This window comes from Felis catus, chromosome C1 (genome assembly GCF_018350175.1).
Source record: "Felis catus isolate Fca126 chromosome C1, F.catus_Fca126_mat1.0, whole genome shotgun sequence".
Lineage (NCBI taxonomy): Eukaryota > Metazoa > Chordata > Mammalia > Carnivora > Felidae > Felis > Felis catus.
In genome coordinates, this window is record NC_058375.1 from 7,017,501 (window position 1) to 7,044,750 (window position 27,250).

Below are 27,250 nucleotides of genomic sequence, written 5' to 3' on the forward strand. Positions count from 1 at the left end.
ACCGAACAACCTCCCGGGGCCCTCGGGGTCCCCTCGGCGCCCCCTCGGCGCCTCCGCCACCGCGTCGGTCCCAAAGCTGGGAGCCAGGGGCCCCGCCTACCTGAGGGTCCGGACCGGGCGGACGCTCGCAGTAGGGGCACTTCCGCCAGACGCATGCACTTCCGGCCCCCAGGAGCCAATGAGGATGCGGGCGCGGGTGTTTCCCTTTCTGGTGTCCGGGCTGCGGGTTCTCTCCGGGAGGATTCGGGCCGGTCGACCCTGAGGACGTGCGTGGTAAGCCCCCTGGCTGGAGCCCTTGAGAAACCAGGCTTTAGGGGAGGCAGCCCGGGACTCTTTTTGTCGCACGCCGAGGGGAGTTCAAGATGGCGGGGTCTTTGAGGGGCAGGTATAGCGGTCCCCGAGGCAAGGTCACACTCAAGCTTGGGGCAAGGAGTCTTGCCCCTTCATTCTTTCCATCTTAACGTGGAACCAAAAGACTCGCTAAATTTTCCTCTGGCCCCCTCTGAACAGGTAAAAATAAGTAAGCGAGTAAAGTAAGTAAAGTCAGTCAGTCAATCAATCAGTCCTTTTCTAGAGGCTTCTTGTGTTTGGCGGAGGTGGGTGGAGGGCGGAGGAGAAAGTTCTCCATTCTGAGGACTTCTGTTTCCTCCGAAATCCCTTTTCCACGTGTAAAGGCGAGACCCATCTTCCCAGAAGCGGATTGACACGTCCCTTGAGGACACTACTCGCTCTTGGGCAACAAGTTAAAAGTTACTGAGAAAACTGGGCGGAAACCATTTCCTGGTGTTCCCAGTCCTTCTCCTTGAGTCCGTGGTCCCCAAGACCACATCAGGGTTGACGGCAAAATGGTTGCACAGGTGTTGCCTTTAAAACTTCGGGTTTTTTAAAAAATTAATTTATTTTTTTGAGAGAGCGTGCGAGAGAATCCCAAGCAGGCTCCATGCCGTCAGCGCGGAGCCTGATTTGGAGCTCGATCTTGGGAACGGAGCTATGGGATTATGACCTCTACTAAATCAAGAGATGATGGCTTAACCAACTGAGCCCTCCAGGTCCCCCCCCTCCCCCAAGGGTGTTGTCTTTAAAGCTATTCCACCACGCCAAACAGAGGTTACCATAGAATCCTACCAGAATGAATTACTTCTGCCAGTTCTAATTGTAGAATTTCCTACTTATTACCATAAATTGCTTTTCAGAGTTACAATTTGGATGTGAAATCACTGTTCCAGCCCAACTGAAGACTGTTGACGCAGTTGGAATGGTTCCCATAACCTACCTTGCAAAAACGCTTCAGGTTCACAGAATTTCCTTTGTGAAAGTAAGTGACTGTTCCATTAATGCAATTATCTCTGATTTTCAATACGTGCATTGAGTGACGCGGAGCTCTCGGAGACAAATAGGATCAGTGCCAAACAAAACAAAACTGAAAAATATTCTTTGTTTCCCGGATTGAGGAACTTGCTAAATAAACATTTGCTCATTGTGTACTTCCCCTAATTTTGATGATGATGATGATGATAATAGGGTGTTCTGTTCAGGCATTTGTGTCGGTCTGAGTATAAGTGGTGGCGGTAGCTGTGGAGGAAGAGCCTCCCCTGATCATGCACTGTGCCTACCTGCTCCTCTTTCTCAGTGACTTGATTTGACTTAGCACTTCTGTGCTGATGGTGTTCTTTGGGTTCTTGTTTAGAGCTAATGGATAATGAAAAACGTTCCTAGAGCATAAGAGAACTTGGTTTGAGTCCCAGTTGTCAAACAAAAATAGAATCCAGGTTTTGGAGGGGGGTGGGGAGGGAAGAGAAGAAATTGTAAAAAAAAAAAAAAAAAAAGATAACATGTTAGGTTGGTAGTTACCGGAGAGAGCATTGGGGGAAATAACCTCAGAGTTGGGAGTCATAACTGGGAAATACTATTTGGCAGCTCCAGGAGTTTAGGACATTTTAACTTGGACTTGGGATGGGAGCCCAGAGAGGATGGTTTGCTCCAACTAGGTAGGAAAAATGCTGGGGCAGGTGAAACTCGAGTGGCTTAACAAGAAGTACATGAGCCAAAGGCTCTCTGAACATGTGGACCTCTTTTTTTTTTTTTTTTTTAATTTTTTTTCAACGTTTATTTATTTGTGGGACAGAGAGAGACAGAGCATGAACGGGGGAGCGGCAGAGAGAGAGGGAGACACAGAATCGGAAACAGGCTCCAGGCTCTGAGCCATCAGCCCAGAGCCTGACGCAGGGCTCGAACCCGCGGACCGCGAGATCGTGACCTGGCTGAAGTCGGACGCTTAACCGACTGCGCCACCCAGGCGCCCCCATGTGGACCTCTTTTAAAAGTCTACCAGTAGATAGCTTGTACTGTGGTCAATTTTGTGACATAGTTAAGAGCATGAATTTTGTTTTTTAAATTTTAGAGAAAGAGACAGACAGAGTGGGGGAGGGGCAGAGAGAGAGGGAGACAGGGAATCTGAAGACTCTATGCTCTGAGCTGTCAGCACAGAGCCTGATGCAGGGCTTGAACCCACAAACCATGAGATCATGACCTGAGCCAAAGTTGGCTGCTCAACAAACTCAGCCACCTAGGTGCCCCAGTTTGTTTGTTTTTCTTCTTTAACTTTAAATGAGCAATGATAGATGTCAAAGTCAAGGGGTTTTTTACTTTTTTTTTTTAATGCAAGCTCTACACCCAATGTGGGGCTCAAACCCATAACCCTAGAATCAAGAGTTGCACACTCTAGGGGGGCCTGGGTGGCTCAGTCAGTTAAGGGTCTGACTTCGGCTCAGGTCATGATCTCATGGTTTGTGGGTTCGAGCCCTGTGTTGGGCTCTGTGCTGACAGCTCAGAGCCTGGAGCCTGCTTTGGATTCTGTGTCTCCCTCTCTTTCTGCCTGTCCCCTGCTCATGCTCTGTCTCTCTCATTAATTTATTTATTAATATTATTAATAAATAAACATTAAAAAAATTTTTTTTAATTTTGTTTTTCAACGTTTTTATTTATTTTTGGGACAGAGAGAGACAGAGCATGAACGGGGGAGGGACAGAGAGAGAGGGAGACACAGAATTGGAAACAGGCTCCAGGCTCCGAGCCATCAGCCCAGAGCCTGATGCGGGGCTCGAACTCCCGGACAGCGAGATCGTGACCTGGCTGAAGCCGGACGCTTAACCAACTGCGCCACCCAGGCGCCCCCAAAATTTTTTTTTTTTAAAGTTGCACACTCTACTGACTGAACCAGCCAGGCACCCCTGGTATTTTTTTATATACTAAATTTAATGAGTTTAGTGCTTACTGTATTTATTGATTGATTGATTGATTGATTGATTGTTAAAGTTTATTTAGTTAAGTAATCTTTATATCCAACATGGAGCTCAAACTCATGACCCCAAGACCAAGAGTTGCATGCTCCCCCGACTGACCCAGCCAGGTGCCCCTAATACTTATTTTTAGCTTCTCAAACTTCCCTTGACATACTCCCAGAAAGCTGCTCATATGTACACATACCCTACATTTTGCTTATACATTCAGGGATGTTATATTCCTGAAGCCAGGCTCCAGATTAAGAGCCCCAAAACAAAGCATTCCCCATAAAAATAGGTGCTCAACAGAAGACACTTCGCTTCTGAGCCAACATAGGTCATAGAGAATTTCCTTAGTCTGTGAGGTGGTTGTCTAAACTGTGCAGCATCTAAAAGGTAGCACAGTTTCAGAATATTTCATAAATTTTACTCATATCGGAAAGAGCATAATTTATATTTCATACGGTATTAGTAGCATGAAATAAATGTTTCTTTTTTATTTTTTTTTTAATTTTTTTTTCAACGTTTTTTTATTTTATTTTTGGGACAGAGAGAGACAGAGCATGAACGGGGGAGGGGCAGAGAGAGAGGGAGACACAGTATCGGAAACAGGCTCCAGGCTCTGAGCCATCAGCCCAGAGCCTGACGCGGGGCTCAAACTCACGGACCGCGAGATCATGACCTGGCTGAAGTCGGACGCTTAACCGACTGCGCCACCCAGGCGCCCCATGAAATAAATGTTTCTTAATGAAATTAACTCTCATGAAACCAGGTTTGGTTTTGGGGGTAATAAAACCATTAAAGTAAATGAAAATTCAGTTTTATACGTTATGGGTTAGTTAAAATACTGTTTTAAATTATGCTTCAAGTTATGTTTATCAGTTAAGAAATGTGATTTTGGGGCTCCTGGGTGGCTCAGTTGGTTGGGCATCCGACTTCAGCCCAGGTTGTGATCTCACGGTTTGTGGGTTTGAGCCCTGCCTGCTGACAGCTCAGAGCCTGGAGCCTGCTTCAGATTCTGTGACTCCCTCTCTCTGCCCCTCCCCCACCGTTCTCTGTCTCTCAAAAATAAACATTAAAAAAAAAACGTGATTTTACTTTCTGAAGTTAAGAATGTTGTGTAACTTCAAGATACAGAAATAGGGGCGCCTGGCTGTCTCAGTCAGAAGAGCACATGGCTCTTAATTGTGAGTTCGAACCCCATGTTGGGTGTAGAGATTACTGAAATTAATAAAAACTTGAAGGAAGGGAGGAAGGAAAGAAAGAATACGAAGCAGCCTTGGTCTTAAGCAGCCTCTTGCATTTAGAAAGTCAGTTAAAATTTTCCCAACAGTGGGTGGGGCACCTGGGCGGCTCAGTCAGTTAAGCGTCTGCCTCTTGATTTCAGCTCAGGTGATGATCTCATGGTTTTGTGAGTTCGAGCCCCATGTTGGGCTCTGTGCACTGATCATGAAGAGCCTGCTTGGGATTCTCACTCTCCCTCTCTCTCTCTGCCCCTCCCCCACTCATGCTCTCTCTGTTTCTCTCAAAATAAATAAACTTAAATAAATGTTCCAAATAGTGAAAAATAATTGGATTCTGAATATATTTTGAAGATGGAGCCGTTAGGATTTCCCGATGGGGTGTGAGGGGCAAAAAGGCATTAAGGATGGTTTAGAGTACTTGGTCTTAGCAACTGGAAGGATGGAGTTGTCATTACCTGAAGTTTTCAGGTAGATCAGGTTTGGGGGGTGGGATAAGACAGATCAAAAAAAAAAAAGGGAAATTCCAATACAAATGTTATTTGAGATATATTGATGTTTATCTGATATGTTAATATTTGGTTAACGAAGTCAGGAGAACATAAAAGTTTATGTTACTTAAACATTTTTTTCATGTCTATTTTTGTGAGAGAGAGAGAGGAAGGGAGCTCGAATGGGAGAGGGGCAGAGAGCGAGGAAGACAGAGAATCCGAAGCAGGTTCCGGGCTCCCAGCTGTCAGCGCAGAGCCTGATGAGGGGCTCGAACTGTGAGATCATGACCTGAGCTGAAGTCGGATGCTTAACCAACTGAGTCACCCAGGCGCTCCTAGGTTGTGTTACTTTTAAAAAGTTTGTGTCAATCGTAGTAAGAATTATTTCAGGGGCTTTCATGGTTAATGTATGGGTTACTCAGGTTTCTTTTTTTTCTCCAAGTTTTTATTTAAATTCCAGCTAGTAAACATACATATTTGGTTTGTTTCTGAGGTATATATGTTTGTTAGTTTGTTTTATTTATTTATTTTTTTAAGTAAGCTCTACACCCAATGTTGGGCCTGAACTCACAACCCCAAGATGCAGAGTCGCATGCTCTACACCACCTGAACCAGCCAGGCGCCTGAGAATTTGGAGAATTTTTTTGTAGTTTTTGTTTTTTAAAGTAATCTCTATGCTTAATGTGGGGCTCGAATTCACAACCTGGAGATTGGGAGTTGCATGCTCTACAGACTAAGCCAGTCAGGCGCCCCCGTCAAGTTTCTAATTCCTAAGTTTCAGCACTAGGTTTGGAATTTGGAAAGCACTCAGAAATGTCAGCATGTTGGATGGATAGCGTGTTTGTTAGGTAACTTCGCCTCCAGCAGGGGCCACCTGAATAGAGAAACAGGTGGAAACAGTCATTCCCACTTGTGAAGGTCTGTGCCTGTCATAGATGTGTTGGGAGATGTTTATATTGAATTTGATCCTCCTACCAATAGCTAGTTCTTTTTCTCAAGAAATAGAGTTGTGTCTCCTTCCTAAAGATGTGGAGAGCATCTGTGATTAACTAGCTCCTACTAAGAAACCTCAGAATCTATGAATACACACAGAAAAAGCAAGAAGTCAAAAACCATCATGTAGGTCAATTGGCTATTTTCTCTAGACAACAATCGACTGTTGTGATGCAAAAGATTTTTGTAACCTGTGGGGAGGAGATTGTGGTTAGTTTTATTCTAAAATTTCCCACTACGTTTTTAAAGAACAATAAATTGTTCGAATACACAATGTGAATCACTGTTTTTTTGAAATCAAACCTTTGTGAGGTTTTTAGGTTTTTTTTTGTTGTTGTTTTTTTTCTTTTTGAGAGTGCTCGCAAGTGAGTGAGGGGCAGAGAGAGAGCTAGAGGGAGAGAGAAGTGGGGCTCACCCGAAGCAGGGCTCATGTTCACCCGAAGTGGGGCTCGAGCTCACCCGATGTGGGACTCCACCTGACACACTGTGAGATCATGACCTGAGCCGAAGTCAGATGCTTAACGGACTGAGCTAGCCAGGTGCCTGAAGCTAAACCTTTGTTCATTGCTAAGATTCACATTTTCCTTCTTCCTTTTCAGTGCTTATTTCTATAGCAGCTATCCAGCTGATGACAATATTTTCATGAAATAAAAAAGGAGATTCAGAGAGAGTAATGATCTTGAAAGAACGTCCTTATTTGGGGCGAATTTGGTCGTGGTGTCAATCTGGTGATTTGGGTTGAACTGTTCCTTTTTATCCATTGTCCGTACTAATTAATACTTAAAGACAACTTTCTTTCAGATGACTGGTTTTGATGTGCTTCCTGTTGTCTTAGCTGTGATGTCAGCTGACCACTTCACTCAGGAGTAGCAGGGTAGGAGCTGACCTGTTCCCGGGCAGCTGTCAGGTGGCGGGGCTGCTGAGACAGGCCTGGCCTGCGGACGACCTCTGTGGGAGGCGGGAGACCAGCAGGCCTCAAATGCCAACATCAGACCGTTGATGTAGCGCCTGGTCGTGCACGGGTCCCACTGTCCAGCCAGGTCAGCCCCAGGCCCGAGAAAAGTACTGCAGGATGAAGAAGGGGATCTAATTAAATGCAGTGGAAACCACATGAAAAGGATGGCATTTTATTTCCCTTCTAACCCTCTGTGCTTCCTCTTTACTTTGCTTTTCTAATTACTGTGCTTCTTGGAGCTCTGGCTTTAGGAGGAACCGGGCTTCTCTTACAACAGGACAGCCCTGCCTGAGCATTTACTGCCTTGAAGGACTGCTAAGCCTTTGACAAGGACAGGTTGCTCGGGAAGTTTTGCTCACCTGTGGAAACCAAGCTGCCCACCGACAGCAGCACAGACAAGTAGTAAAGTTCAGGGGTCGTTTTTTCCTGTATTTGGGAGGAGAAAAGCACTGTGAGGAATACTTGTCTTTTAACTGGAACCCCTATTTACAGTGTTTTTGCCAAAAGGATTTAAACAATGGCCCCACTTAGCAGGAGATGGAAGGCTTGCTGCATACTTTGCAAAATGCAGTCCAACAGCTCCACTCTTCAGCGGTAGCTCAACTTTTTTTTCTTTTTAGTCTAATACAGTAGAATTTATCCACAAAAAGAAAAATCTCTCCTGGAATTTTTTATTTATTTATTTTTTAACTTTTGCTTATTTTTGAGAGAGAAACAGAACATGAGCAGGGGAGGGGCCGAGAGAGAGAGAGAGATGGAGAGAGAGAGAGAGAGAGAGAGAGAGAGATGGAGACAGAATCTGATGCAGACTCCAGGCTCTTGAGATGTCAGCACAGAGCCTGATGCGGGGCTCGAACTCAGGAACCATGAGATCATGACCTGAGCCAAAGTCAGACGCTTAACCAGCTGAACCACCCAGGTGCCCCTCTCCTGGAATTTTTAAACTTTCCCTGGTGAATTGTTTTAACTGTGGCACGTGTCTAATTAAGAATTCTGTCTCTACATACCTCTATTTTTACTGTGAGTAGAAAATATTGAAGACTAATGGTGTATTATGTACAGTCAAGCTTTCAGATTAAGATGAGCCTTTAGAAATTCAGTACTTAAAAACATACACAGTCAGTTGCCAAAACTGTTAACACCACGGTATAGACTCCTTCACTGAAGGATCCCACACCAAATACAGCAAACATCCTCTTGAGTGCCTGTGGGACGGGCTCCATCTGCGTAAACAGCACAGTAAAACCTAAAAGGACATCAGAGCAGCATTGATTTACTAGGTTTAATTATCTCTGAAATACATTCTTTTTTTTTTTTTTATTTATTTTGAGAGAGACAGAGAAATTGTGAGTGGGGGAGGGCGGAGAAAGAGGGACAATCGCCAGCAGGCTCCGCATTATCAGTGCAGAGCCCTTTGCAGGGCTCGAACTCCCTTACCGTGAGTCATGACCTGGGTGGAAATCAGGAGTCTGACGCTAAACTGACTGAGCCACCCAGGTGGCCCACAGAAATACATTCTTGAATGCACGCCTAAACAGTGTATGTTTCCTCGCTTCCCTCCTGTGGGACTCATGCTCAAAACCCAGCCAGGCTAAGGTTTTCCTTTAATATAGGTTGTGTTCTTAATATTGGTGGTGTTGGTAATAGGAACTATGACTGTTTTGTTTGATGATTCCTGTTATCTCATTTAAGCCTTAGCAAAACGAAGCAGGTAATTTATCTCCGGGTTACAAATGAGGTGGGGGGAGCTCAGAGAGGTTAAGTAACTTGTCGTGGAGTGAATGTTTCAACTGGCCTCCCTCTGTCTCCAAAGCCAGTGCTTGCCACCATTACCTGCGTCGTCGCCTCTTGTGGAGCTGCGATTCAGTGGGAGACTCTAGAGCAGTTAGAGCAGTGCCCGAGGCCTTCGGTAACGATTTTTTCATTAAAGTTTAGGGACAATGCCTGGCTGGCTCAGTCAATGGAGCATGCAACTCTTGATCTCGGGGTTGTGGGTTCGAGACCCATATTGGATCTAGAGATTATTTAAATGGATAAAAATCTTTGAAAAACTGTAGGCATAGTTTTTATTTAAATTACACATCACTCGGGGCGCCTGGGTGGCTCAGTCGGTTAAGCGTCCGACTTCGGCTCAGGTCACGATCTCACGGTCCGTGAGTTTGAGCCCTGCATCGGGCTCTGTGCTGACTGCTCAGAGCCTGGAGCCTGTTTCAGATTCTGTGTCTTCCTCTTTCTCTGACCCTCCCCCGTTCATGCTCTCTCTCTCTGTCTCAAAAATAAGTAAATGTTAAAAAAAAAAAAAAATTACACATCAGTCTTCTAAGCACACACACGGGCAAAGATAATCGAAATGTATTAATTAAGACATTCCTAAAACTCCACATTTCAGAGTCCACTGCTTCTCTATTACTTTTTTATTTCAAGTTGTTGAGGTCCGTGTTCTACACGGTATCGTCTCCAGTTCAGTAACTGTTTATTAAATGAGTAAATGAATCTAGTAATTTTTATAGCTAAAGAATTTTATAACAGCAACACAAAATGTTTGCATTTAACTTAATTCGGTTTCATACTCAAAGGTTAGGACCACCAGAAGGACAACCTTCTCCAGAAGGTTGCTAAGGAACTTTAAAAATTTCCTTCACCTGAATTTTAAACGTGAATTTTTTTCTTAAGTTTCAGTCTGTGAGCTCCTGAAGAGCAGGAAGTCCCATCTTCCCCATTTTTGTCTCAGCGGTGTCTGATAGACAGTAGGCTCGTAATAAGTGCTTGATGAATGTACACTTACCAATTGTGAAGAAAGTAAAGATGATATTACCAACCAGGTTGGTAAGGAGAGGTTGCCCGCAGTATCGGGAAGATCTGGGTCTAAAATCAATACACAGGGTCATACATTAATTTATCAATTATTGGAAGAAATTCGCCCTGTAAGCACGATACCAGAAGGCACTAACCCTTGAATTCTAATCTTAATTCTGGCCCTGGGTTCATTTGGTTCCAGGCAACTCCCTTTTATTAACTGCAAATTAACGCTGCTAAATAGCCTACTAGTAATATTGAGAGTTGTTAATATTTCTGATCGGTGGACAAATAATGTTTACTATCTTTCTAATTCAGGTTAACTTGATATTTCGGTGGAAAATATCAAGAAGATAGTTTGTGGAAATTCTGGCCTTCTGGAGTAAGGAAGTTGGTCTAACTGCACACAAAACTCCTGGGACCTAAGTTGGAAAATTTGAATTGGGCTAATTCCAGGGAGTGTCACAGTTCCCATTTCCGTTTTGTCCCTTTTGTGGATGCTCAGTCTTCAGATTATTTCAGACTTTCCACATGTTTAGAGCTGCAGTTTTTTATTCTGAATGTATCGGGTTGCATTTATTTCATTTGTCCAGTGAGAGTTATTAGCTGACTGACCTTTTCCGCAAGACTAATGTCCAACATAGAATCTGAAATAAGGTATCAAGTCGTAATCTGGTCACGTATATCTATGTCGCCCTCGGCCCTGCAGACGTTAGCTCATGCTAGGCTGTTGAGACTGGGCTCTAGGGAATCCATAAGTGGCAACATTGGTGCCCTCGTTGTCTCCCATCTAACAGCTTCTTGTACTAAAAGAAGGAAGTGTTAAAACTCGATCTGCCCAAATCCCAACTGTTCTGTTCATATTGAGATTTTTGACTTTTTCAAAGAGGTGAAGCAGGTGACCACCATTGATAACAGGGGCGAAAACATGGGTCAGGCTGCAGTTAAACTCATCACAGGAATGGCAGAGCGCACCAGAACCATCTCCAGAGGTCAGGCCCACATGCTGAGCTGCCCTGTGCTGGGGGTGGGGGGTGAAAACGCTTACCTTAGCAGAACATACAGCTGGAGGACTAGAGCGGTGGTCCCAAACAAGAACACCGTCACTTGGCTGCGTGAGACACAGCGAGTTACGTTTTACATTACTTCTTTAGTGATCAAGTGGCTTCAAGAAACCGAATTCAGGTTCTGTTTCATGACAGTGTCGCATTATACCACAGAGAGAAAGTTTTAAACATAACAAAGATGACTTGAGATCCATTCCATTTGAGCACAATTATGTCTAATAAAACTTCACGAAGATTAGCACTGCCATTTCCTGAACTCCTACGTAGCAGGCGCTGTGGATACTGGTCCCCAAGGGATCTTTAGAACCTTGGTTCCTTTACTGTGACTTGTAAGTTCATGCCTTAAGACAACTCACAGATAATAGTGAAAGTTAACATTCATCATGAGTAGACAAATGTGTCAAACATTTTTATTCACTTTCGTATTTAATATGCACAAAATCCAATGAGATAGGGACTCTGGTTCCCCATTTTATAAATGAGGAAACAGACTCAGAAAGACTAAGTGTCTTGTCCAAGGACAAACACCCAGTAGTGATAGAGCTAGAGTTTGGAGCCGGGTCTGAGAGTCCTGACCATGGCCCTGTGCTGTGCCAGCCGCTGCCTCCTGCCACCCGGTTCACGTGGGGTGTAACCAATGAACAGAGTAAGCCGACCCACCCAGCTTCCACAACCAGATGAAGTCTGCTGTTTCTGCTCATTTTTGAAATTCTTTTGAAATTACATGTACTTACATGCAACATAAGATAGTGTAATATAAAATTCATGCATATGAGAATATCTTAATCTGAAAATAATAATACAAGATCCATGCATAGAAGATCTTCCTCAGTAACTGATAGTTCTCTTTCTTCATCATAAGCTCTATTATTTACCTTGATTATTTTATTAATGAGGTTTAGCACTGAGGGACCTTAGGGTATCTGTAGAAATTAAATCTACCCAAAGACAAAGATTTATCCCTGTTGAAAGTATTAAAAAAAAATAGTCTCAAAATATACCCCAAGACTGTTTAAAGCAGTGAAACATTGTTACAAGTAGAATACAGTTAGAGGCTTGATGGGACCTTTTTGAAAGGAATAGCATCTTTTTAGGGGTATAAATTCCAATCAGTTGACAAGTCAACGCATTAACATTCAGTCACCATAGATTTAATTGAGCATTCTGAAATGTTACAAGATGGTTGACTTTTTCAATGTTAACATTGAAAAAACTGACTTAATGTTTACAAAATGTTTCATTAATGTTTACATCTCAGTATTTTTCAAACCTGAGAAAGTCACGGGGCGCCTGGGTAGCTCAGTCAGTTAAGCATCCAACTCTTGGTTTTGGCTCAGGTTGTGGTCTCATGGTTTCATGGGGTCGAGCCCCCTGTGGGGTTCTGTGCTGGCAGCACTGAGCCTGCTTGGGATTCTCTCTCCCTCTCTCTCTGCCCCTCCGCCTCTCACACGGTGTCTGTCTCTTTCAAAATAAATAAACTTTAAACAAATTTAAGAAAGTATTATACATCAGCCATATTTCAGTTTTTTAAATTTTTTTTTTTCAACGTTTATTTATTTTTGGGACAGAGAGAGACAGAGCATGAACGGGGGAGGGGCAGAGAGAGAGGGAGACACAGAATTGGAAACAGGCTCCAGGCTCTGAGCCATCAGCCCAGAGCCTGACGCGGGGCTCGAACTCACGGACCGCGAGATCGTGACCCGGCTGAAGTCGGACGCCTAACCGACTGCGCCACACAGGCGCCCCTATATTTCAGTTTTTTAAAAGAAAAATGTGATTTAAAAATTGAAAGTAAATTTTAGTTCAAGGTCAAGACTGTCTCAGGAAGAAATGAGTTTTTTGTTATAGCAAGCTGGGGAGGGACACTTACAGCCTGAGCCGGTATGATCTCGGCAGCCAGCAGTGCAGGTGGTAGGCTGTGTGGGCCAGACAGAAGTGAATCATGGGGATGCTGGTCCTTGAGCACCTGGAGCAAAGCAAGGAGGATCCAGAACGGCCCTGTTAGAGCTTCCAAACTACTCCTCCCATTTGTCACCAGCTTGTCCCCTTTCCCTACCCACATATTCTGGTACCTTGCAGCGATACAGAGGAAGTACTTTTCCTTGGAGAGGGACGGATCCTTGTTTTTTTAAACACCCTGGGCTACAGTGGAGGCTGACTGTAACTTAATTCTTCAGTGGTTTTAAAGGTCTAGAGTCTAGTGTGAGCTCAAGTTGTCTGTGTTCATGATGAATTAATAGAACTGAGCTGGATATTTGAGATAGGTTGTGAATGTGACCAGGGAGAAAGCTTCCTTTAGCTAAGAGATCAGCTTGCTCCAGCCCCTTCCCCAGCCTTTCCCCCGAGGGGGGTGGGGAGACAGGAAACCTGAGTGCATCCCCAAGGTTGGGGAGGAGCTCTAAGCTCTTTGTTCTGTCCTTCCCTGAACAGCAGACAGCTCCTTGGGGACCCAAACCTACCCTTACAGCTTTATTGTTCTTCCTGTCCACAGCTCAATCTCCCATGGGGAGTGGTGTCTGAAACTTGAGGTGGGCGGGGCTGGAACTGACAGGCTCTCATTGATCATGCTCAGAAGCTGGCGGGATACCCTGATTTCCCTGTGGGCCCTGTCGGGCATGTTGTCGGGCATGTCGTAGTCACCACCACCCCAATAACCACAGGCACTCTGTATGGGAATTGGGGGGTAGGGATGGGAGGGGTGGGAACAAGCCTCAATTGAACTCTGGTATCATCCTTGAGCTGATAATTGAAAGGTAGGACATTTAAATCATTCTTATGAATTAACTCATTTTTTAAAGTGCTGTGTGGAGCATTACCGACCCTTCTCTCTTTATTTCTTATCAACAATTAGCAGTGTCCCTGTGACCCCTACCACTATGCTTTGTTGGGAGAAAGCCTCAAATGTTTATTGAATAAATGTTTATTTCCATCCTCAATATTTAAATTGAGGGACTCATAACTTTGTAACTGACCTTCCAGTCACATGACTTGTAACTGGTCTTGTTTTGCCCCTTCCAGTTAATCCCACAGCATCACCGTCATCAGTGTTGTCACTTCCCTCCCAAGTAACAGCTGCCGTTTATTTTAGCACTGTTCTAGGGAATATGCAAGCACGTTGCCATGTGTTAGTCTCAGAATTAATCCTCACGGTGACTGAAATTGGTTGTCATTATCCCTGTTTTACAGATATGGAAACTTAAGACTTGTAATTAAGTGATTTGGTTAAGCTGATAAAATCAATTAAGGTTGTAAGTCCCCATGTCTTACTATTTTTCTAAAACATTGTTTGTGTAGAACTGTGTTGTAACTCTGTTGCTCAGAAACCTTCAAAGGTTCCCATTGCCTAAGGGGTTAACATGCACTTTTCTCATCTCCTCAACCAGGAGGGCTCATTTCCAAACTACACAGCTCTGGTTTAATGCCTCCCCCGCACCCCCCCCCCCGCCACCTTTTTTTATTTATTTCTTTTGAAAGAAAGAGAGGAGAGAGAGAGAATGAATCCCAAGCAGGCTCCATGCTGTCAGCACAGAGCCCAACTCAGGGCTCGATCTCAAACCATGAGATCATGACCTGAGCTGAAATCAAGAGTCAGTGAGGGACGCCTGGTGGCTCAGTCAGTTAAGCATCTGACTTCGGCTCAGGTCACGATCTCACGGTTTGTGAGTTGGAGCCCCGTGTTGGGCTCTGTGCTGACAGCTTGGAACCTGGAGTCTGCTTCGGATTCTGTATCTCTCTTTCTCTCTGTTCCTCCTCAGCTCACACTCTGTCTCTCTCTCGCCTACAAAAATAAATAAACATTAAAAAAAAAAAAAAGTCAGGCGGCACCTGGGTGGCTCAATCGGTTAAGCATCTGACTTCGGCTCAGGTCGTGATCTCATGGTTCGTGGGTTTGAGCCCCGCATTGGGCTCTGTGCTGACAGCTCGGAGCCTGGAGCCTGCTTCTGATTCTGTGTGTGTCTCTCTCTCTGCCCCTCCCCTGCTCACGCTGTCTCTCTCTGTCTCTCAAAAATAAATAAATGTAAAAAAAAAATTTTTTTTTAAAAGTCAGATGCTCAACCTACTGAGCCACCCAGGTCTCCCATTTTTCTTTTGATGAGTGAGTCTAGGAATCAGGAATCAAGTGGCCCTGGGTCTGCCACTCACTGGCTTTGTCCAATGAGAGCATAGAATCTGAGCAAAAGTGACTTGGTCACCCTGGCACTTGGGTCTAGACATTGTTAGGCTATAAATCAGTGGTCCTGACACAGGTTGTTTGAGCACTGAGAAGTCTTGGAAGTGAATATCTAACAATAGCTTATTTTTTGGAACAAGCTAAATGACTTTGGCCAAATTTGTTTTTGGTGGTGAGGCTTGAATGATAGGTGTGTGAACGCATTTTATCCATTGAAAAGTATCATACAGCTGTGTGTTTATTATCTTTCATTGTATTTCTACATTAATTGGAAAAATACTCCAGCCTGTATAGGTAATTCCCTCAAAGTTCCCCACATGCTTCTAGCAATTTGGCATCATTGGAATTATATTTATAAGCTCTCAGGATGATTCTTTTGAAACATAATTTGGATATATAAGAATATTTTTTAGAGACGCCTGGGTGGCGTCAGTTAAGCGTCCGGCTCTTGGTTTCGGCTCAGGTCATGAGCTCACGGTTCGTGAGTTCAAATTCTGCTTGGGGCTCCGTGCTGACAGTGCAGAGCCTGCTTGGGATTCTCTTTCACTCCTTTGCTCTCTGTCCCTCCCCATTCGTGCATATGCACTCTCTCAAAATAAGTGAATAAACTTAAATATTTTTTTAAATTTTACAATAACAAAACTATTTTTTGATAGTTAATAAGCAGTTTATGAAAAAACCCAAAACTGAGTGATTTGAGTTTAAGAGATTTTTTTTTTTAATTTTTTTTTTCAATGTTTATTTATTTTTTTTTTGGGACAGAGAGAGACAGAGCATGAACGGGGGAGGGGCAGAGAGAGAGGGAGACACAGAATCGGAAACAGGCTCCAGGCTCTGAGCCATCAGCCCAGAGCCCGACGCGGGGCTCGAACTCCCGGACCGCGAGATCGTGACCTGGCTGAAGTCGGACGCTTAACCGACTGCGCCACCCAGGCGCCCCGAGTTTAAGAGATTTGAAGGCTCACTGTGTTGGGGAGCAAGAACTCCTGTGTTCTCAGAAGTCTTTCTAGCTGGACTAAGAATCAGAGTGACATGAGAGGGGTTGAGAGGAATAACACAACTGTAACAGGTGTACATATGGGGGATCCACATAGACACGGGAATTCCAAAGTCAGGCAACATGAGGTCTGTATGTCACTCTGAAGTCAGAAGGGGTGGGGGTCTGTGTTTTCAGAGGAGAGTAATGCGCTTTGTGGGGCGATAAAAACATGTTTGGTAATTAGACATTTGCCCTGCTATACAGATGGGTCACTCAGATAAAATTTATCTCCGCTAATAACCCTTATTCTGAGAAAGACCTCCAATTTAGATTCTTCTGTGTTCTTAAGGGAGGGGCAGAAGTTTCTCTTGAGCCCACAGGGTTCTCAGTACCTTCTGCTCAAAATAATCCACATGCCAAACTGGCACATTCTGAACCTCTTCAGCTGACTCCCAGCACAATGAATGAAAAAGACCCCCACTAAGACACAACATTGTGGCATTTCAGATTCAGAGCATTGGGGATAAGGAAAACATCCTACAAATCTTCCAAAAAGAAACAAGGTATGTAAAAAAGGAAAAGAATCAGAATGGCATTAGACTTTCAGCAATAGTGTGGTATGCTAGGAGACAATGAAGAAGTGCATTCATAATTTTAAAAGAAAATAATTTCAACTTGCTTTTTTCCCAACTAAGCCGTTCATCTCTGAAGGAAAGATAAAGACATAACCAAACTTATTTCCCATGTACCTTTTATTATGAAGCTACTTGAGGATACGTTCTAGAAAAATCAGGACATAAACCAAGAAAGACATGATGCGGTCCTCAGAAATAGGGGATCTGACTCAGAAGAGAGATGAAAAAGGTTTCAGAATGATAGCCGTACAAAGGATTAGAGACTTTCAGTCCACATTAGAGAATGAGTTCCGGGAGAAAAACCCTCCAGGAAAAAAACCAGAGTCAATAGAGTAATAATGTTTGGTTGAACCATTTGAAATTCATGTTTTTGTAGATTAAAAAGAGTTGAACTATAGCGACATTATGTGCAGCATTAATAGTAGCTACATTCACAGTGTGTTTATTTCTTGTCAAAAGCAGTTGCGTGTATTGTCTCGCTTAATCCTCATGATGGTCACAAGGTAGGTACTGTTATTTTCTCTATTTTAAGACTGAGAAAACCGGGACAAAGGAAGATTAGGTTAAGGTCAGGTTGTCCTGGGTCATCCAGCCCATGTAGGTGATTTCTATGCAGGCAGTCTGGTTTCAGAGCATAGGTTGCTTCCTGCCCCCCCCCCCCCCCACCGTAATGTCTCTAATAATGTCTCTGCCCAACGTGGGGCTTGAACTCGTGACCCGGAGATCAAGAGTTGCATGCTCTACCAACTAAGCCAGCCAGGTGCCCCACAGAGCACAGGTTCTTAACTGTTGTGCTATAACAGACAGGAGATTGGAGGATACTGTTCTGTGGAATCCGGCCGGTCCCAGGGGCAAGACCTGCAACACTGACTGCCAGGTTACCATACAGTGAAGCCCATTGTACATGGGCCCTACTCACCCACTCAGAACTTCCTATCAGCTCTTGTTGAAAGAAACTGAAAATGTATCATTCATGTTGGTAGAGAGATAAGAGAATGCATTGGTGAAAGAACAGAACACCATAAAAAGGAACATTTAGAGGACAAAGGTCTTTTTTTTTTTTTCTCTAAGTTTATTTATTTATTTTGAGAGAGAGAGCGCACAAGCAGGTGAGGGGCAGAGAGAGAAAGAGAACCCCAAGCAGGCCCCACATTGTCAGCACAGAGCCCGACACGGGTCTCAACCCCACAAACCGTGAGATCACGAGCTGAGCAGAAATCAAGAGCCAGACGCTTGGGGGCGCCTGGGTGGCTCAGTCGGTTAAGCGTCCGACTTCAGCTCAGGTCACGATCTCGCGGTCCGTGAGTTCGAGCCCCGCGTCGGGCTCCGGGCTGATGGCTCAGAGCCTGGAGCCTGCTTCCGGTTCTGTGTCTCCCTCTCTCTCTGCCCCTCCCCCGTTCATGCTCTGTCTGTCTCTGTCTCAAAAATAAATAAACGTTTAAAAAAAAAATTAAAAAAAAAAAAAAAAGAGACGCTTAACCGACTGAGCTACCCTGACGCCCCTAGAGGACAAAGGTCTTTAAAATGAAGGCTATAATAGCAGAACTGAAAATCAGCTCAACAGATGGAGGATGGAGTTGAGAATATCTAGAAATTAGAGCTTAAAGGAAAGAGGGAAAAGAAAAGAAAATGAGAAGACCAATCCAGCTGCAAATAATAGCCATTTCCAAAGAGAACAAAGAAAACGGAAGGCAGAATGTCATCATTCAAGGACCTTTCCCAGAACTGAAGTTTATGAGCCTCAAGTTTGAAAGGGTCTGCCCAGTGCCCCGCACAACAGATGAAAATAGAGTCACATAGAGGACATCATGGTAAAATTTCGGAACGCTGGGGACAAAGAGAAGATCTCACAAGCTTCAGGGGAGGAAAAATGTAAGTCACATTCAAAGGATCCAGAATTGGGAGTGACTTTGGGTTTATCGCTGTTAACACTGCAATCTACAAGCGATGCCTTCACAACTCTAGGAGAAGACGGCTTTCAACACAGACTAGAAACTATAGATAGATTTACATGTAGAAGTTTGGGAATAGGCAGTGAGGGTGTGTGAGAGCTAATCCTCATGGATCATCATAGTAAACAGGTACTGTTTACTTTGGATAAATTTAGAAATAGCATTATAAGCACATAGTATAGAAATATGGTAGAATCTATCAGAAGAAATAGCTGAAAAAGTTAAAAGTGCTTACTTTTAAGGGAGTTGCGTAGAGGGTTTGGTGAGCAGGATGTGGCCAATGACTGTTGGGTTTCATTATGGGCCTTTTGCTGTCTCATAATTTCTGAATCTATCTGAGTTCATTTAATAAAAGTTTAAATCTGTTGTCTTGTATTACTTCATTAGGGTTATAGAGGGATCAAATGGAATAATATGAAAAAGGTTTGTAAATTGCAAACTGTTCCTGAGCTGAAAGTGATAATGTGATCATGTTGACTAAGAGGCCGACTACTGTCTTGAAGGGCAGGTTGTCAGGGAGTTCCGTTTACGTGGTAGACGTAACTGATCATTGTATCAGCTAACTGGAGCCGCAGTAGGGCAGTCAGAAAACTTCAGCAGCATGCACATTTCATTTTTGCTTATGAGTCTAGGGTCAGCTTGTGGGTTTGTTGATGTAAGCCAGGCTCAGCTGGTCTCACCTGGGCTGTGTGTCTGAGCACGTCGTCTGCGGTTTGGCTGGTGCAGGATGGCCTCAGCCGCACAGCCAGTGGTTGGCTGTCAGCGGGGGCACCAGCTGTCTCCCGCGTGTTCTGTCCAGCAGGTTGGCCTCGGCTTGTTTTCATGGCAGAGGAGGGAGGCCAAAAGAGAGCAGAAGTGTGCAGACCTCAAAGGCCTGGGCTCAGAGCTAGCACACTGTCCTAACTGCCACATTCTCTTGTCCGAAGCAAGTCACAAAGAGGGGGAAGGAGATTCCATCCCTTTCTTGCAGGAGCTGCAAATTCACAGTGAAAAGGAAGGGTGGAGAAATGGGGCTGTCCTTGTCATCGAAGCCAAATATTTTTATCCATTCACTTGGAAAGGGAATGTGAAAGGCCACTAAAGACCTATAACTGAACGTATGTTCTCTTCCTTTGCAGACAACGAGCAGGGTGTCCGAGTTTTCCATTTAGATCAACAACTTCAAGTTCTTACCATGGAGAATTCAGAGAAGACAGAAGTGGTTCTTCTTGCTTGTGGCTCCTTTAATCCTATCACCAACATGCACCTGAGGCTATTTGAGCTGGCCAAGGACTACATGAACGGAACAGGTAGGAACAGTAGCTAAAAGCAATAATAGGGTTCAGGCCACTACCCCAAAATATGGCCCTTTGTCACGTTGGACATTTTAAGCTGAAGCAGTTTGAAAAAATGGCAGAAACAGGAAGGTCACTCTGACCTCCTCCCCACCCTTCTCGGAAGCAGCTCAAAAAACCTTCACATGAGGGGCGCCTGGGTGACTCAGTTAAGTATCCAACTCTTGGTTTCTGCTCAGGTCATGATCTCAGGGTTGTGGGATCGAGCCCTGCGTTGGGCTCTGTACTGACAGCGTGGAGCCTGCTTGGGATTCTCTCTCTCTCTCTCTCTCTCTCTCTCTCTCTCTCTCTCTCCCCCCCTCTCCCCCCGTCTCTCTCCCCCCCCTCGCCTCTTCCCCACTTGTGCTCATTCTCACGCTCTCTCGAAATAAATAAACTTAAAAAAAACGCCAACCAACTAACCAAATAAACCTTCATGTGGGAGGTGCCCTCCCTATACCGGGAGGAAAGGAGCATCCTTATTACTAAAGGCAAATCGATGCCTAGAAGAATCTAAACTAACAGGCCTTGCTAAATTTTCCTGAATTTTGCGAACGTACCTCAAACTCTTTGCCCTACCATTTTTCTCTACAACTGTCCACTCTTCACCAAACCTGACATAGAAATACCCAGGTTTAACTGTTATTTCCTTACAAAGGTACCACGTAACATAAGCCTTCTATTAAATAAATTTCTATGTTTTTCTCCTGTTTTTCTTTGTCAGTTTAATTTTTTTTTTTAATTATTTTGTAATGTTTTTATTTATTTTGAGACAGAGACAACATGAGCAGGGGAGGGACAGAGAGAGAGGGAGACACAGAATCCAAAGCAAGCTCCCGGCTCGGAGCTGTCAGCATAGAGCCCGACGCAGGGCTCAAGCTCACAGACTGTGAGATCATGACCTGAGCTGAAGTCGGACGCTCAACCGACTGAGCCACCCAGGCGCCCCATTGTCAGTTTAATTTTTAGACCCAGCCAGGGACCCAAGGAGGGTCAAGGAAAATGATTTTCTCCCCTACATAATATATTTTGTAATGTAAAGGATCATGCTATATGCTGATAGATAGATGGATGCCTGGGTGCTTAAACTCACCAATAATCCTAACAATTGGGGAACGAAGATAAAAAACGAGGTCTAGTTTGCCCATCACATGGACAAAAATGTTCAAACTTGATAATGTCAAGTATCAGAAGTTGAGGAGAAATGGGCTCTCGTATACACTGTAGGTGAACAATACCAATTGATTAAGGCTTTTTACGAGGCAATTTGGCAATATCAAAATTTAGATTGTGTAGGGGGTGGGGAATTAGTGATGAATGGGGACAGAGTTTCAGTTGGAGAAGGTGCAAAAGTTCTGGAGACGGATGGTCGGATGGCTGCAGAGATGTGAATGTGCCTGATGTCCCTGAGCTGTACAATGAAGGCAGTCAACGTGGCGAATTTTATGTTATGCCTGTTTCACCTCGTTTAGAAATGAGTGGGTGGATGGATGGAAAGAAAGAAAGAAAGAAAGAAAGAGAAAGAAAGAGAAAGAAAAAGAAAGAAAGAAAGAGAAAGAAAGAAAGAAAGAGAACCTAAATCCCTTTTCTGAAACCCCCGGGGGCGGGACTCTGTTATAAAACCAGAGTGATGATAATCCTTCCTGTGTGTAAAATCTGACTTGTTACACCTCGCTTCAAATCTGACTCTTCATCCAGGAAAATACAGAGTCATCAAAGGCGTCATCTCTCCTGTGGGTGATGCGTATAAGAAGAAAGGACTCATCTCTGCCCACCACCGAGTTATCATGGCAGAACTAGCCACCAAGAATTCAGAATGGGTGGAAGTTGACACCTGGGAAAGTCTTCAGAAGGACTGGGTAGAGACCTTGAAGGTGCTAAGGTATTCATGGTGAGGTCGGCTTTGTCAGTCCTGCGGGAATGGGCTGGGCCTTTTTGCCTTGTGTCTGTGAACAGAACACGTTTGCAGAGCGTGACCAGGGTGGGGAGGGCGCTTTCGTGGGCTGCGCTGTTCCTGCGTAAGGTTACGTCTCAGGCGTGGGGCGTGGCGGCTCCTTAGCCTTCATGTCCTTCATCGTGTTGTTAGATGTTTGCGTGCTCGTTACTATTGCACCTCTGTGGGAGACAAATCCTCGGAGAAGCCTGCCTGGCCTGTCGGTGCCCCGAATGAGAAAGGCAAAATCATAAGAAGACATTGTTGTCGTTAATCTTCTTAAGTATAAAAGAGAGAGGCAGGTAGGGGCTCCTGGGTGGCTCAGTTGGTTAAGTATCTGACTTTATGATCTCACTGCTCATGGATTCGAGCCCCACATCAGACACTGCTGACAGCTCAGAGCCTGGAGCCTGCTTCAGACTCTGCGTCTCCCTCTCTCTCTGCCTCTCTCTCTCTCTCTCTTTCTCTCTCTCTCTCTCTCTCAAAAATAAACATTAAAAATTTTTTTTTAAAAGAGAGAGGCAGGTAATTTAAACAAGAGAAGCCATGGTGCCTGGTCGTGGACAGTCCTGATTTTGGGTGTTGCTTCCATGACGGCATACTGGGTTTGTCCCAGATCACTGTGCTCCTACCTTAGAAACATTTCCCGTTAAGGATTCAGAAACTAGAGTGAGCAACAGCTAATTAATTATTACTTAATGTTATCTTTCTGAAAAACCTTTCCATCTAATGTCAGTTCTTAGAGTTCTGAGCCTTCTGGTTCTGACCACATCAGTTAGGGTTTGGACAGGAAATAGAGACCACCCTGATTGTTTTAAGCAGAAAGGGATTTAGGTGCTCATGCAGAAGTGTCAGAGGGCTGGAGGAGGGAAAATCGGGTTTGTTTCAAGGTCATACCTCCTTTAGCTGCGGTGGCCATTCAGAAAGCGGTTCCTGTCCCTGCTCCCACAAATGCGGCTGTTAAGCTGTCCCAGTCTCCTGAAGTTGGTGACTGGACAGTGGAATACAGGATCTGGCCACTGTGCTCACTCCGTAAGAGGTTGCTTCTCAGGCTCCACAGCCCAGAAAGATGGCCTGTGCCTCCCGTCTTCCTTCCAGCTCTCTTGTGAGTGAACCCCATCGGCGGAATCTCTCTCATGTGAGAACCTCTGGGAGGTGTGTCCGGGGGGAGATAGGACACCAGGCCAGCAGAGGCTATCTGGCACAGCAGCTTATCAAGAGGAACGGCTTTTCAGACTTGGCAGGGAGAAGTCAGCCCTCTTCACTGGCCAGAAATTCTCCCGTCAGATACCAGCCTTCTGCATCCACGACCTTACCCAGCCCCCTCCCTGCCAGCCTTGCTGTCCGTTACATATTAACGCAGCTGCTCAAGAGCGAAGGGAGTTAGGGGCACAGGACACACTTGGCTCCCCAGGTATAGCTCATGTTGGGTAACCGCACGGTTGTAGAGCACTGGGCATCCTGCTGCCGATCCAGAACAAGGCTGCCCGTGAGTCCCGCCTGTGGTCCCTTCCTTCTAGGCTTCGGGCACTTGTCCTGTCTAGGACCTTATCCTTGGTGTTGTGGCTCTCCACTACTAGGTGAAGCCACACTCTTCAGTGGTCAAGAGTGTGGGCTCTGGAAGCAGACTGCTGGGGTTCAAGCACCGGCTCCGCTACCTATAAGCTAAGTGACCTTGGGCAAATTAGAGTTCTCTCTCAATGGGGATAATAAGCAGTTCTGATATAATGCTGGCAATAAGAGAGTTGCTTTACTTTTTTTTTTTTAAGTTTTATTTATTGAAGTAATCTCTACACCCAGCGTGGGGCTCAAACTCACAACTCCAAGATCAAGAGTCGCTTTTCCGACTGAGCCAGCCAGGCGCCCCAATAGAGTTGCTTTACAAAAGCCAGAGCATTCACTCAGTCAGGTTGTTACTGAATGCCTCCTGCGTCCCAGGGAGTCTGCCAAGAGCTGGAGTTACAGCTCTAAGCTTTCACTTCCCTCCATTATGGGAATAATAATAATAACAATAATGATATTTATGGCATGGGATGTTGGGAAGGTTTCATCAAATGATCCATGCAAAGGACTTAGTGGAGTGCTTAGCACGTAATAAATAACTAATGTTAACTCTTATTATTGTGACACACACATAAAGCTTAGAATAGTAATCGCTACCATCTGTTGTGTTCCCAGGATCTCCTTACTTTCTATGCCCGTTAGCCAGTCCCCGGGCACTACTGGCCAGCCTCCACGCTGACCCGGAAGTACTGGGTGCTGGTCAGCATCCATTCTGACTGATAGGCCTTGGGTGTACCTGTGGTTTGCATGTTCTTAATATGACACAGCCTGGACCTTGGGCCAGAGGCTCTAAGCCGTCTCCAGAGAGACAGTTTTCTGGCTGAATGTTGTGAGAAGAGGATGTTCTACTGCTTTGTTGTTTTCTAGACACCATCAGGAGAAACTGGAGGCCAGTAGCTGTGATCCCCAGCAGGACTCACCTAGGCTGGAGAGGCCTGGACGGAAAAGGAAGTGGGCCGAACAAAGACAAGATTTTGGTCAAAAGGAATTGCTAGAGCCAAAAACAAAAGGTCTGTATGTTTTATCAAGACTTACCGACTGGAGTGGATAAGATTCTAGTGCTGAGCAAGCCCCCTTTGTATTTTCATTTCATGTTCAGGATGCTTGGCTGCCTGGAAAATGCCCCTTGTTAGTTTTGGGACCGGAGGGAGGGAAGGAGAGGAAGGAAAAGGCACCTTGAACTTACTTCTCCTGCAGCGGTCCTTAACTTTTGCAGTTCCTAGATCTCTTTTGAGAATCTGATTCGGATCAAAACTATGAACCCTCTAGCCAGAAAAACACATAGATGCATTCATTTTGACTCAGGGAGTTACTAGCAAAGCAGACCCTGAAGCTGTGTTTTCTTCTTCCCAGATGTGCCAAAAGTAAAGCTGCTGTGTGGGGCAGATTTATTGGAATCGTTCGGTGTTCCCAATCTGTGGAAGAGGGAGGATATCACCCGGATTGTAGGAGACTATGGGCTCATCTGTATTACTCGGGCTGGAAACGATGCTGAGAAATTCATCTACGAATCCGACGCACTGTGGAAACACCGGAACAACATTCACCTGGTAAATGAATGGATCACCAATGACATCTCCTCCACAAAGATCCGGCGAGCCCTCAGAAGGGGCCAGAGCATTCGCTACTTGGTGCCAGACCTTGTCCGAGAGTATATCGAAAAGCATGACCTGTACAGCCCTGAGAGTGAGGAGAGGAATGTTGGGGTCGTCCTGGCTCCCTTGCAGAAAAACACTGCAGAAGCTAACTCGTGACTCCTGCACTTTGGACTTGTCTGTTGGGAATGTGAAAGAGTCTGGGTGTTAGTGACTGGGAAGAAGAATCGTGATCCTGTTTCATAAACTAAAGCTTTTTAAAAGTTTAGTAAAAATCACCAGTAGATGAAAATATGGTTTGTCTTTTTTTTTTTTTTTAATGTAGTGCTTTAAAAAAAAAAAAAATGTTTATTTGGAGAGAGAGCGAGTGGGAGAAGGTCAGAGAGAAAGAGGGAGAGAGAGAATCCCAAGCAGGCTCCTGACTGTCAGTGCAGAACCCAACGTAGGGTTCGATTCTGTGAACTGTGAGATTACGACCTGAGCCAAATTAGGAATTGGATGCTCAACTGACTGAGCCACCCAGGCACCCCCACGTCTATCTTTTTATTGGAAATTGTCAAAATGGATGTTTTCAAGATGGTCCTTTTTTTTTTTTTTTTTTTTTAAAGAATGTACAAATCCTTTAATCTTTAAAACAAGGGATTAGCAGCACTAAAACCAGAAGGCATTCAACTGTACTAACTACAAATAAGTCAGAAAGGACCTCTCTGGTCTACCACATAAGCGGAGCAAAGTGGGAAAGCAAGAGTCCCTTTAAAATCTTAACTTCAGTTAGAAAGGGAATTAACATTTTACGCGTGCCCATTTCTAGGCATTCTTCACCGAGGGGGGCCAAGGAAACAATTCTTAAAGTAGTGATCGTGTAAAATGCACCGCTGATCGGTCATCTTCAGCTATGCAGGATACAGGTTGTGAATGTGCCTGGCAGAAACCGTGCTCACGATTCAGTCTCTCTGGCACACGTCAGAAATTGGCCACCTCAGCTCTGCCAAGACGCACCTCCCTGGAGCTTTACCTTTGGAGGCTGGGAGAAAGGTCCAGGCCCTCAGAGAGTCAGAAAGGTGCACAGGTGTTTCTGATGCCCACCAGAGGCAGAGAAACAGTCTGGGGAAGGGAATTGCCTCCTGTTTCATAAACTAAAGCTTACAAGTTTGGTAAAAAATCAGTAGTAAATTAAAAGGTTGTACACCATGTGTGTTCTCTTAGCACGGCCTCTCGTGGCTCTGTCCGTCTGCCCTTTTGCCGTCTCTGCAGGAACAACTTCAGAGATGTTATCATGCTACCTGGAACAGAGAGGACCGCGGAGAACGAAGGATCCTGTTCAAGGGTTTTATTAAGCCTTTCTTGACAGCTTAATAATCAAAAGATGAACGAAGGTCCTAAGAACATGAGAAATCCTCACTGAGTCAGCTCAGCGGTCCTGCTGGCTCAGAATCTCAGAAGAGCACTCTGTGATCTCACTCTAAAATTCTCTGTTGAGTTTCTCAAGAGCCCCTCTGTTCCTGCTCTGGCCCACCGTGAACCTGCCATGTGTGAATTTAAGCAGTAAAAGGGTCTACTTTCTTACACTTTTTCTCATCCTTTTGTCTGGATTTTAACCAAAGTAGAACTCCCAAATAATAATCGAAGTCATAGTTTCTATGTTACAAATGCAAGCTTGTTATATATAGTTTGATGCATTATGATTTTGTGGAAATTTTACCAATTGGTAAAGCAAAAAAGACCAGAAATAGCTTTTATAGAGTAGTTTCATGTTGCATGAAAATTATCCTGTGATAAAAAGTTCAATTTCTGATGCAAATAGAATAATTTACCTTTTTCAATTTATATTTTATACCTACACCATTTTACATGAAGGATTAATAACCCTGCCAAAGAAAAATACAGCTGTGTGGTTGTACAGTCAAATCTGAATCCACAGTTCGAAAAGGGAAAATATTAAAGCTGGCAAACAAAATCTTTAAAAGAAAAAGAGAGGGTGGGGAGAGTCCCTGGCTGACTCGGCAGTCAGTGGAGTGTGTGACTCTTGATCTCAGGGTTGTAAGTTCGAGCCCCACGTTGGGTATAGAGATTACTTAAAATAGCATCTTTTTTTAAAATTTTTATTTATTTATTTTGAGAGAGAATCCCAAGCAGCCTACATACACGCTGCCAGCACAGAGCCCCACGCAAACCTTGATCTCATGAACCGTGAGATCGTGACCTGAGCTGAAATCAAGAGTTGGTTGCTTAACTAACTGAGCCACTCGGGCACCCCCCAAAAATAAAACCTTAAAGAAAAAACT

The 27,250-nt window shown here is 44.6% G+C and overlaps 2 protein-coding genes across 5 annotated transcripts in view; one reads left to right on the plus strand and one right to left on the minus strand.

The window, feature by feature from the left end:
- LZIC (leucine zipper and CTNNBIP1 domain containing) overlaps positions 1-91 on the minus strand; it is a 12,449-nt gene extending 12,358 nt beyond the window's left edge. Inside the window, exon 1 of one of the 3 annotated variants that reach the window (XM_019836115.3) lies at positions 1-91. This exon is cut by the window's left edge and continues 642 nt beyond it. The gene's annotated coding sequence lies outside the window, so the exon portion shown is untranslated. The other 2 variants (XM_019836114.3, XM_011284484.4) reach the window with 2 other exon arrangements.
- A 40-nt stretch (positions 92-131) lies between these two features.
- NMNAT1 (nicotinamide nucleotide adenylyltransferase 1) lies at positions 132-25,257 on the plus strand. Of its 2 annotated transcripts, none has more exons than XM_003989474.6 (6): positions 132-273; positions 1,194-1,315; positions 19,680-19,850; positions 21,573-21,756; positions 24,238-24,380; positions 24,724-25,257. In XM_003989474.6, the coding sequence occupies exons 3-6, from the start codon at positions 19,736-19,738 to the stop codon at positions 25,122-25,124; spliced, it is 843 nt and encodes a 280-aa protein (XP_003989523.2). In that variant the 5' UTR covers positions 132-273; positions 1,194-1,315; positions 19,680-19,735; the 3' UTR covers positions 25,125-25,257. The 2 variants fall into 2 exon arrangements, with proteins under 2 accessions (XP_003989523.2, XP_006934327.2); XM_006934265.5 differs by lacking the exon at positions 132-273 and adding an exon at positions 332-510.
- Positions 25,258-27,250: the final 1,993 nt, after the last annotated feature.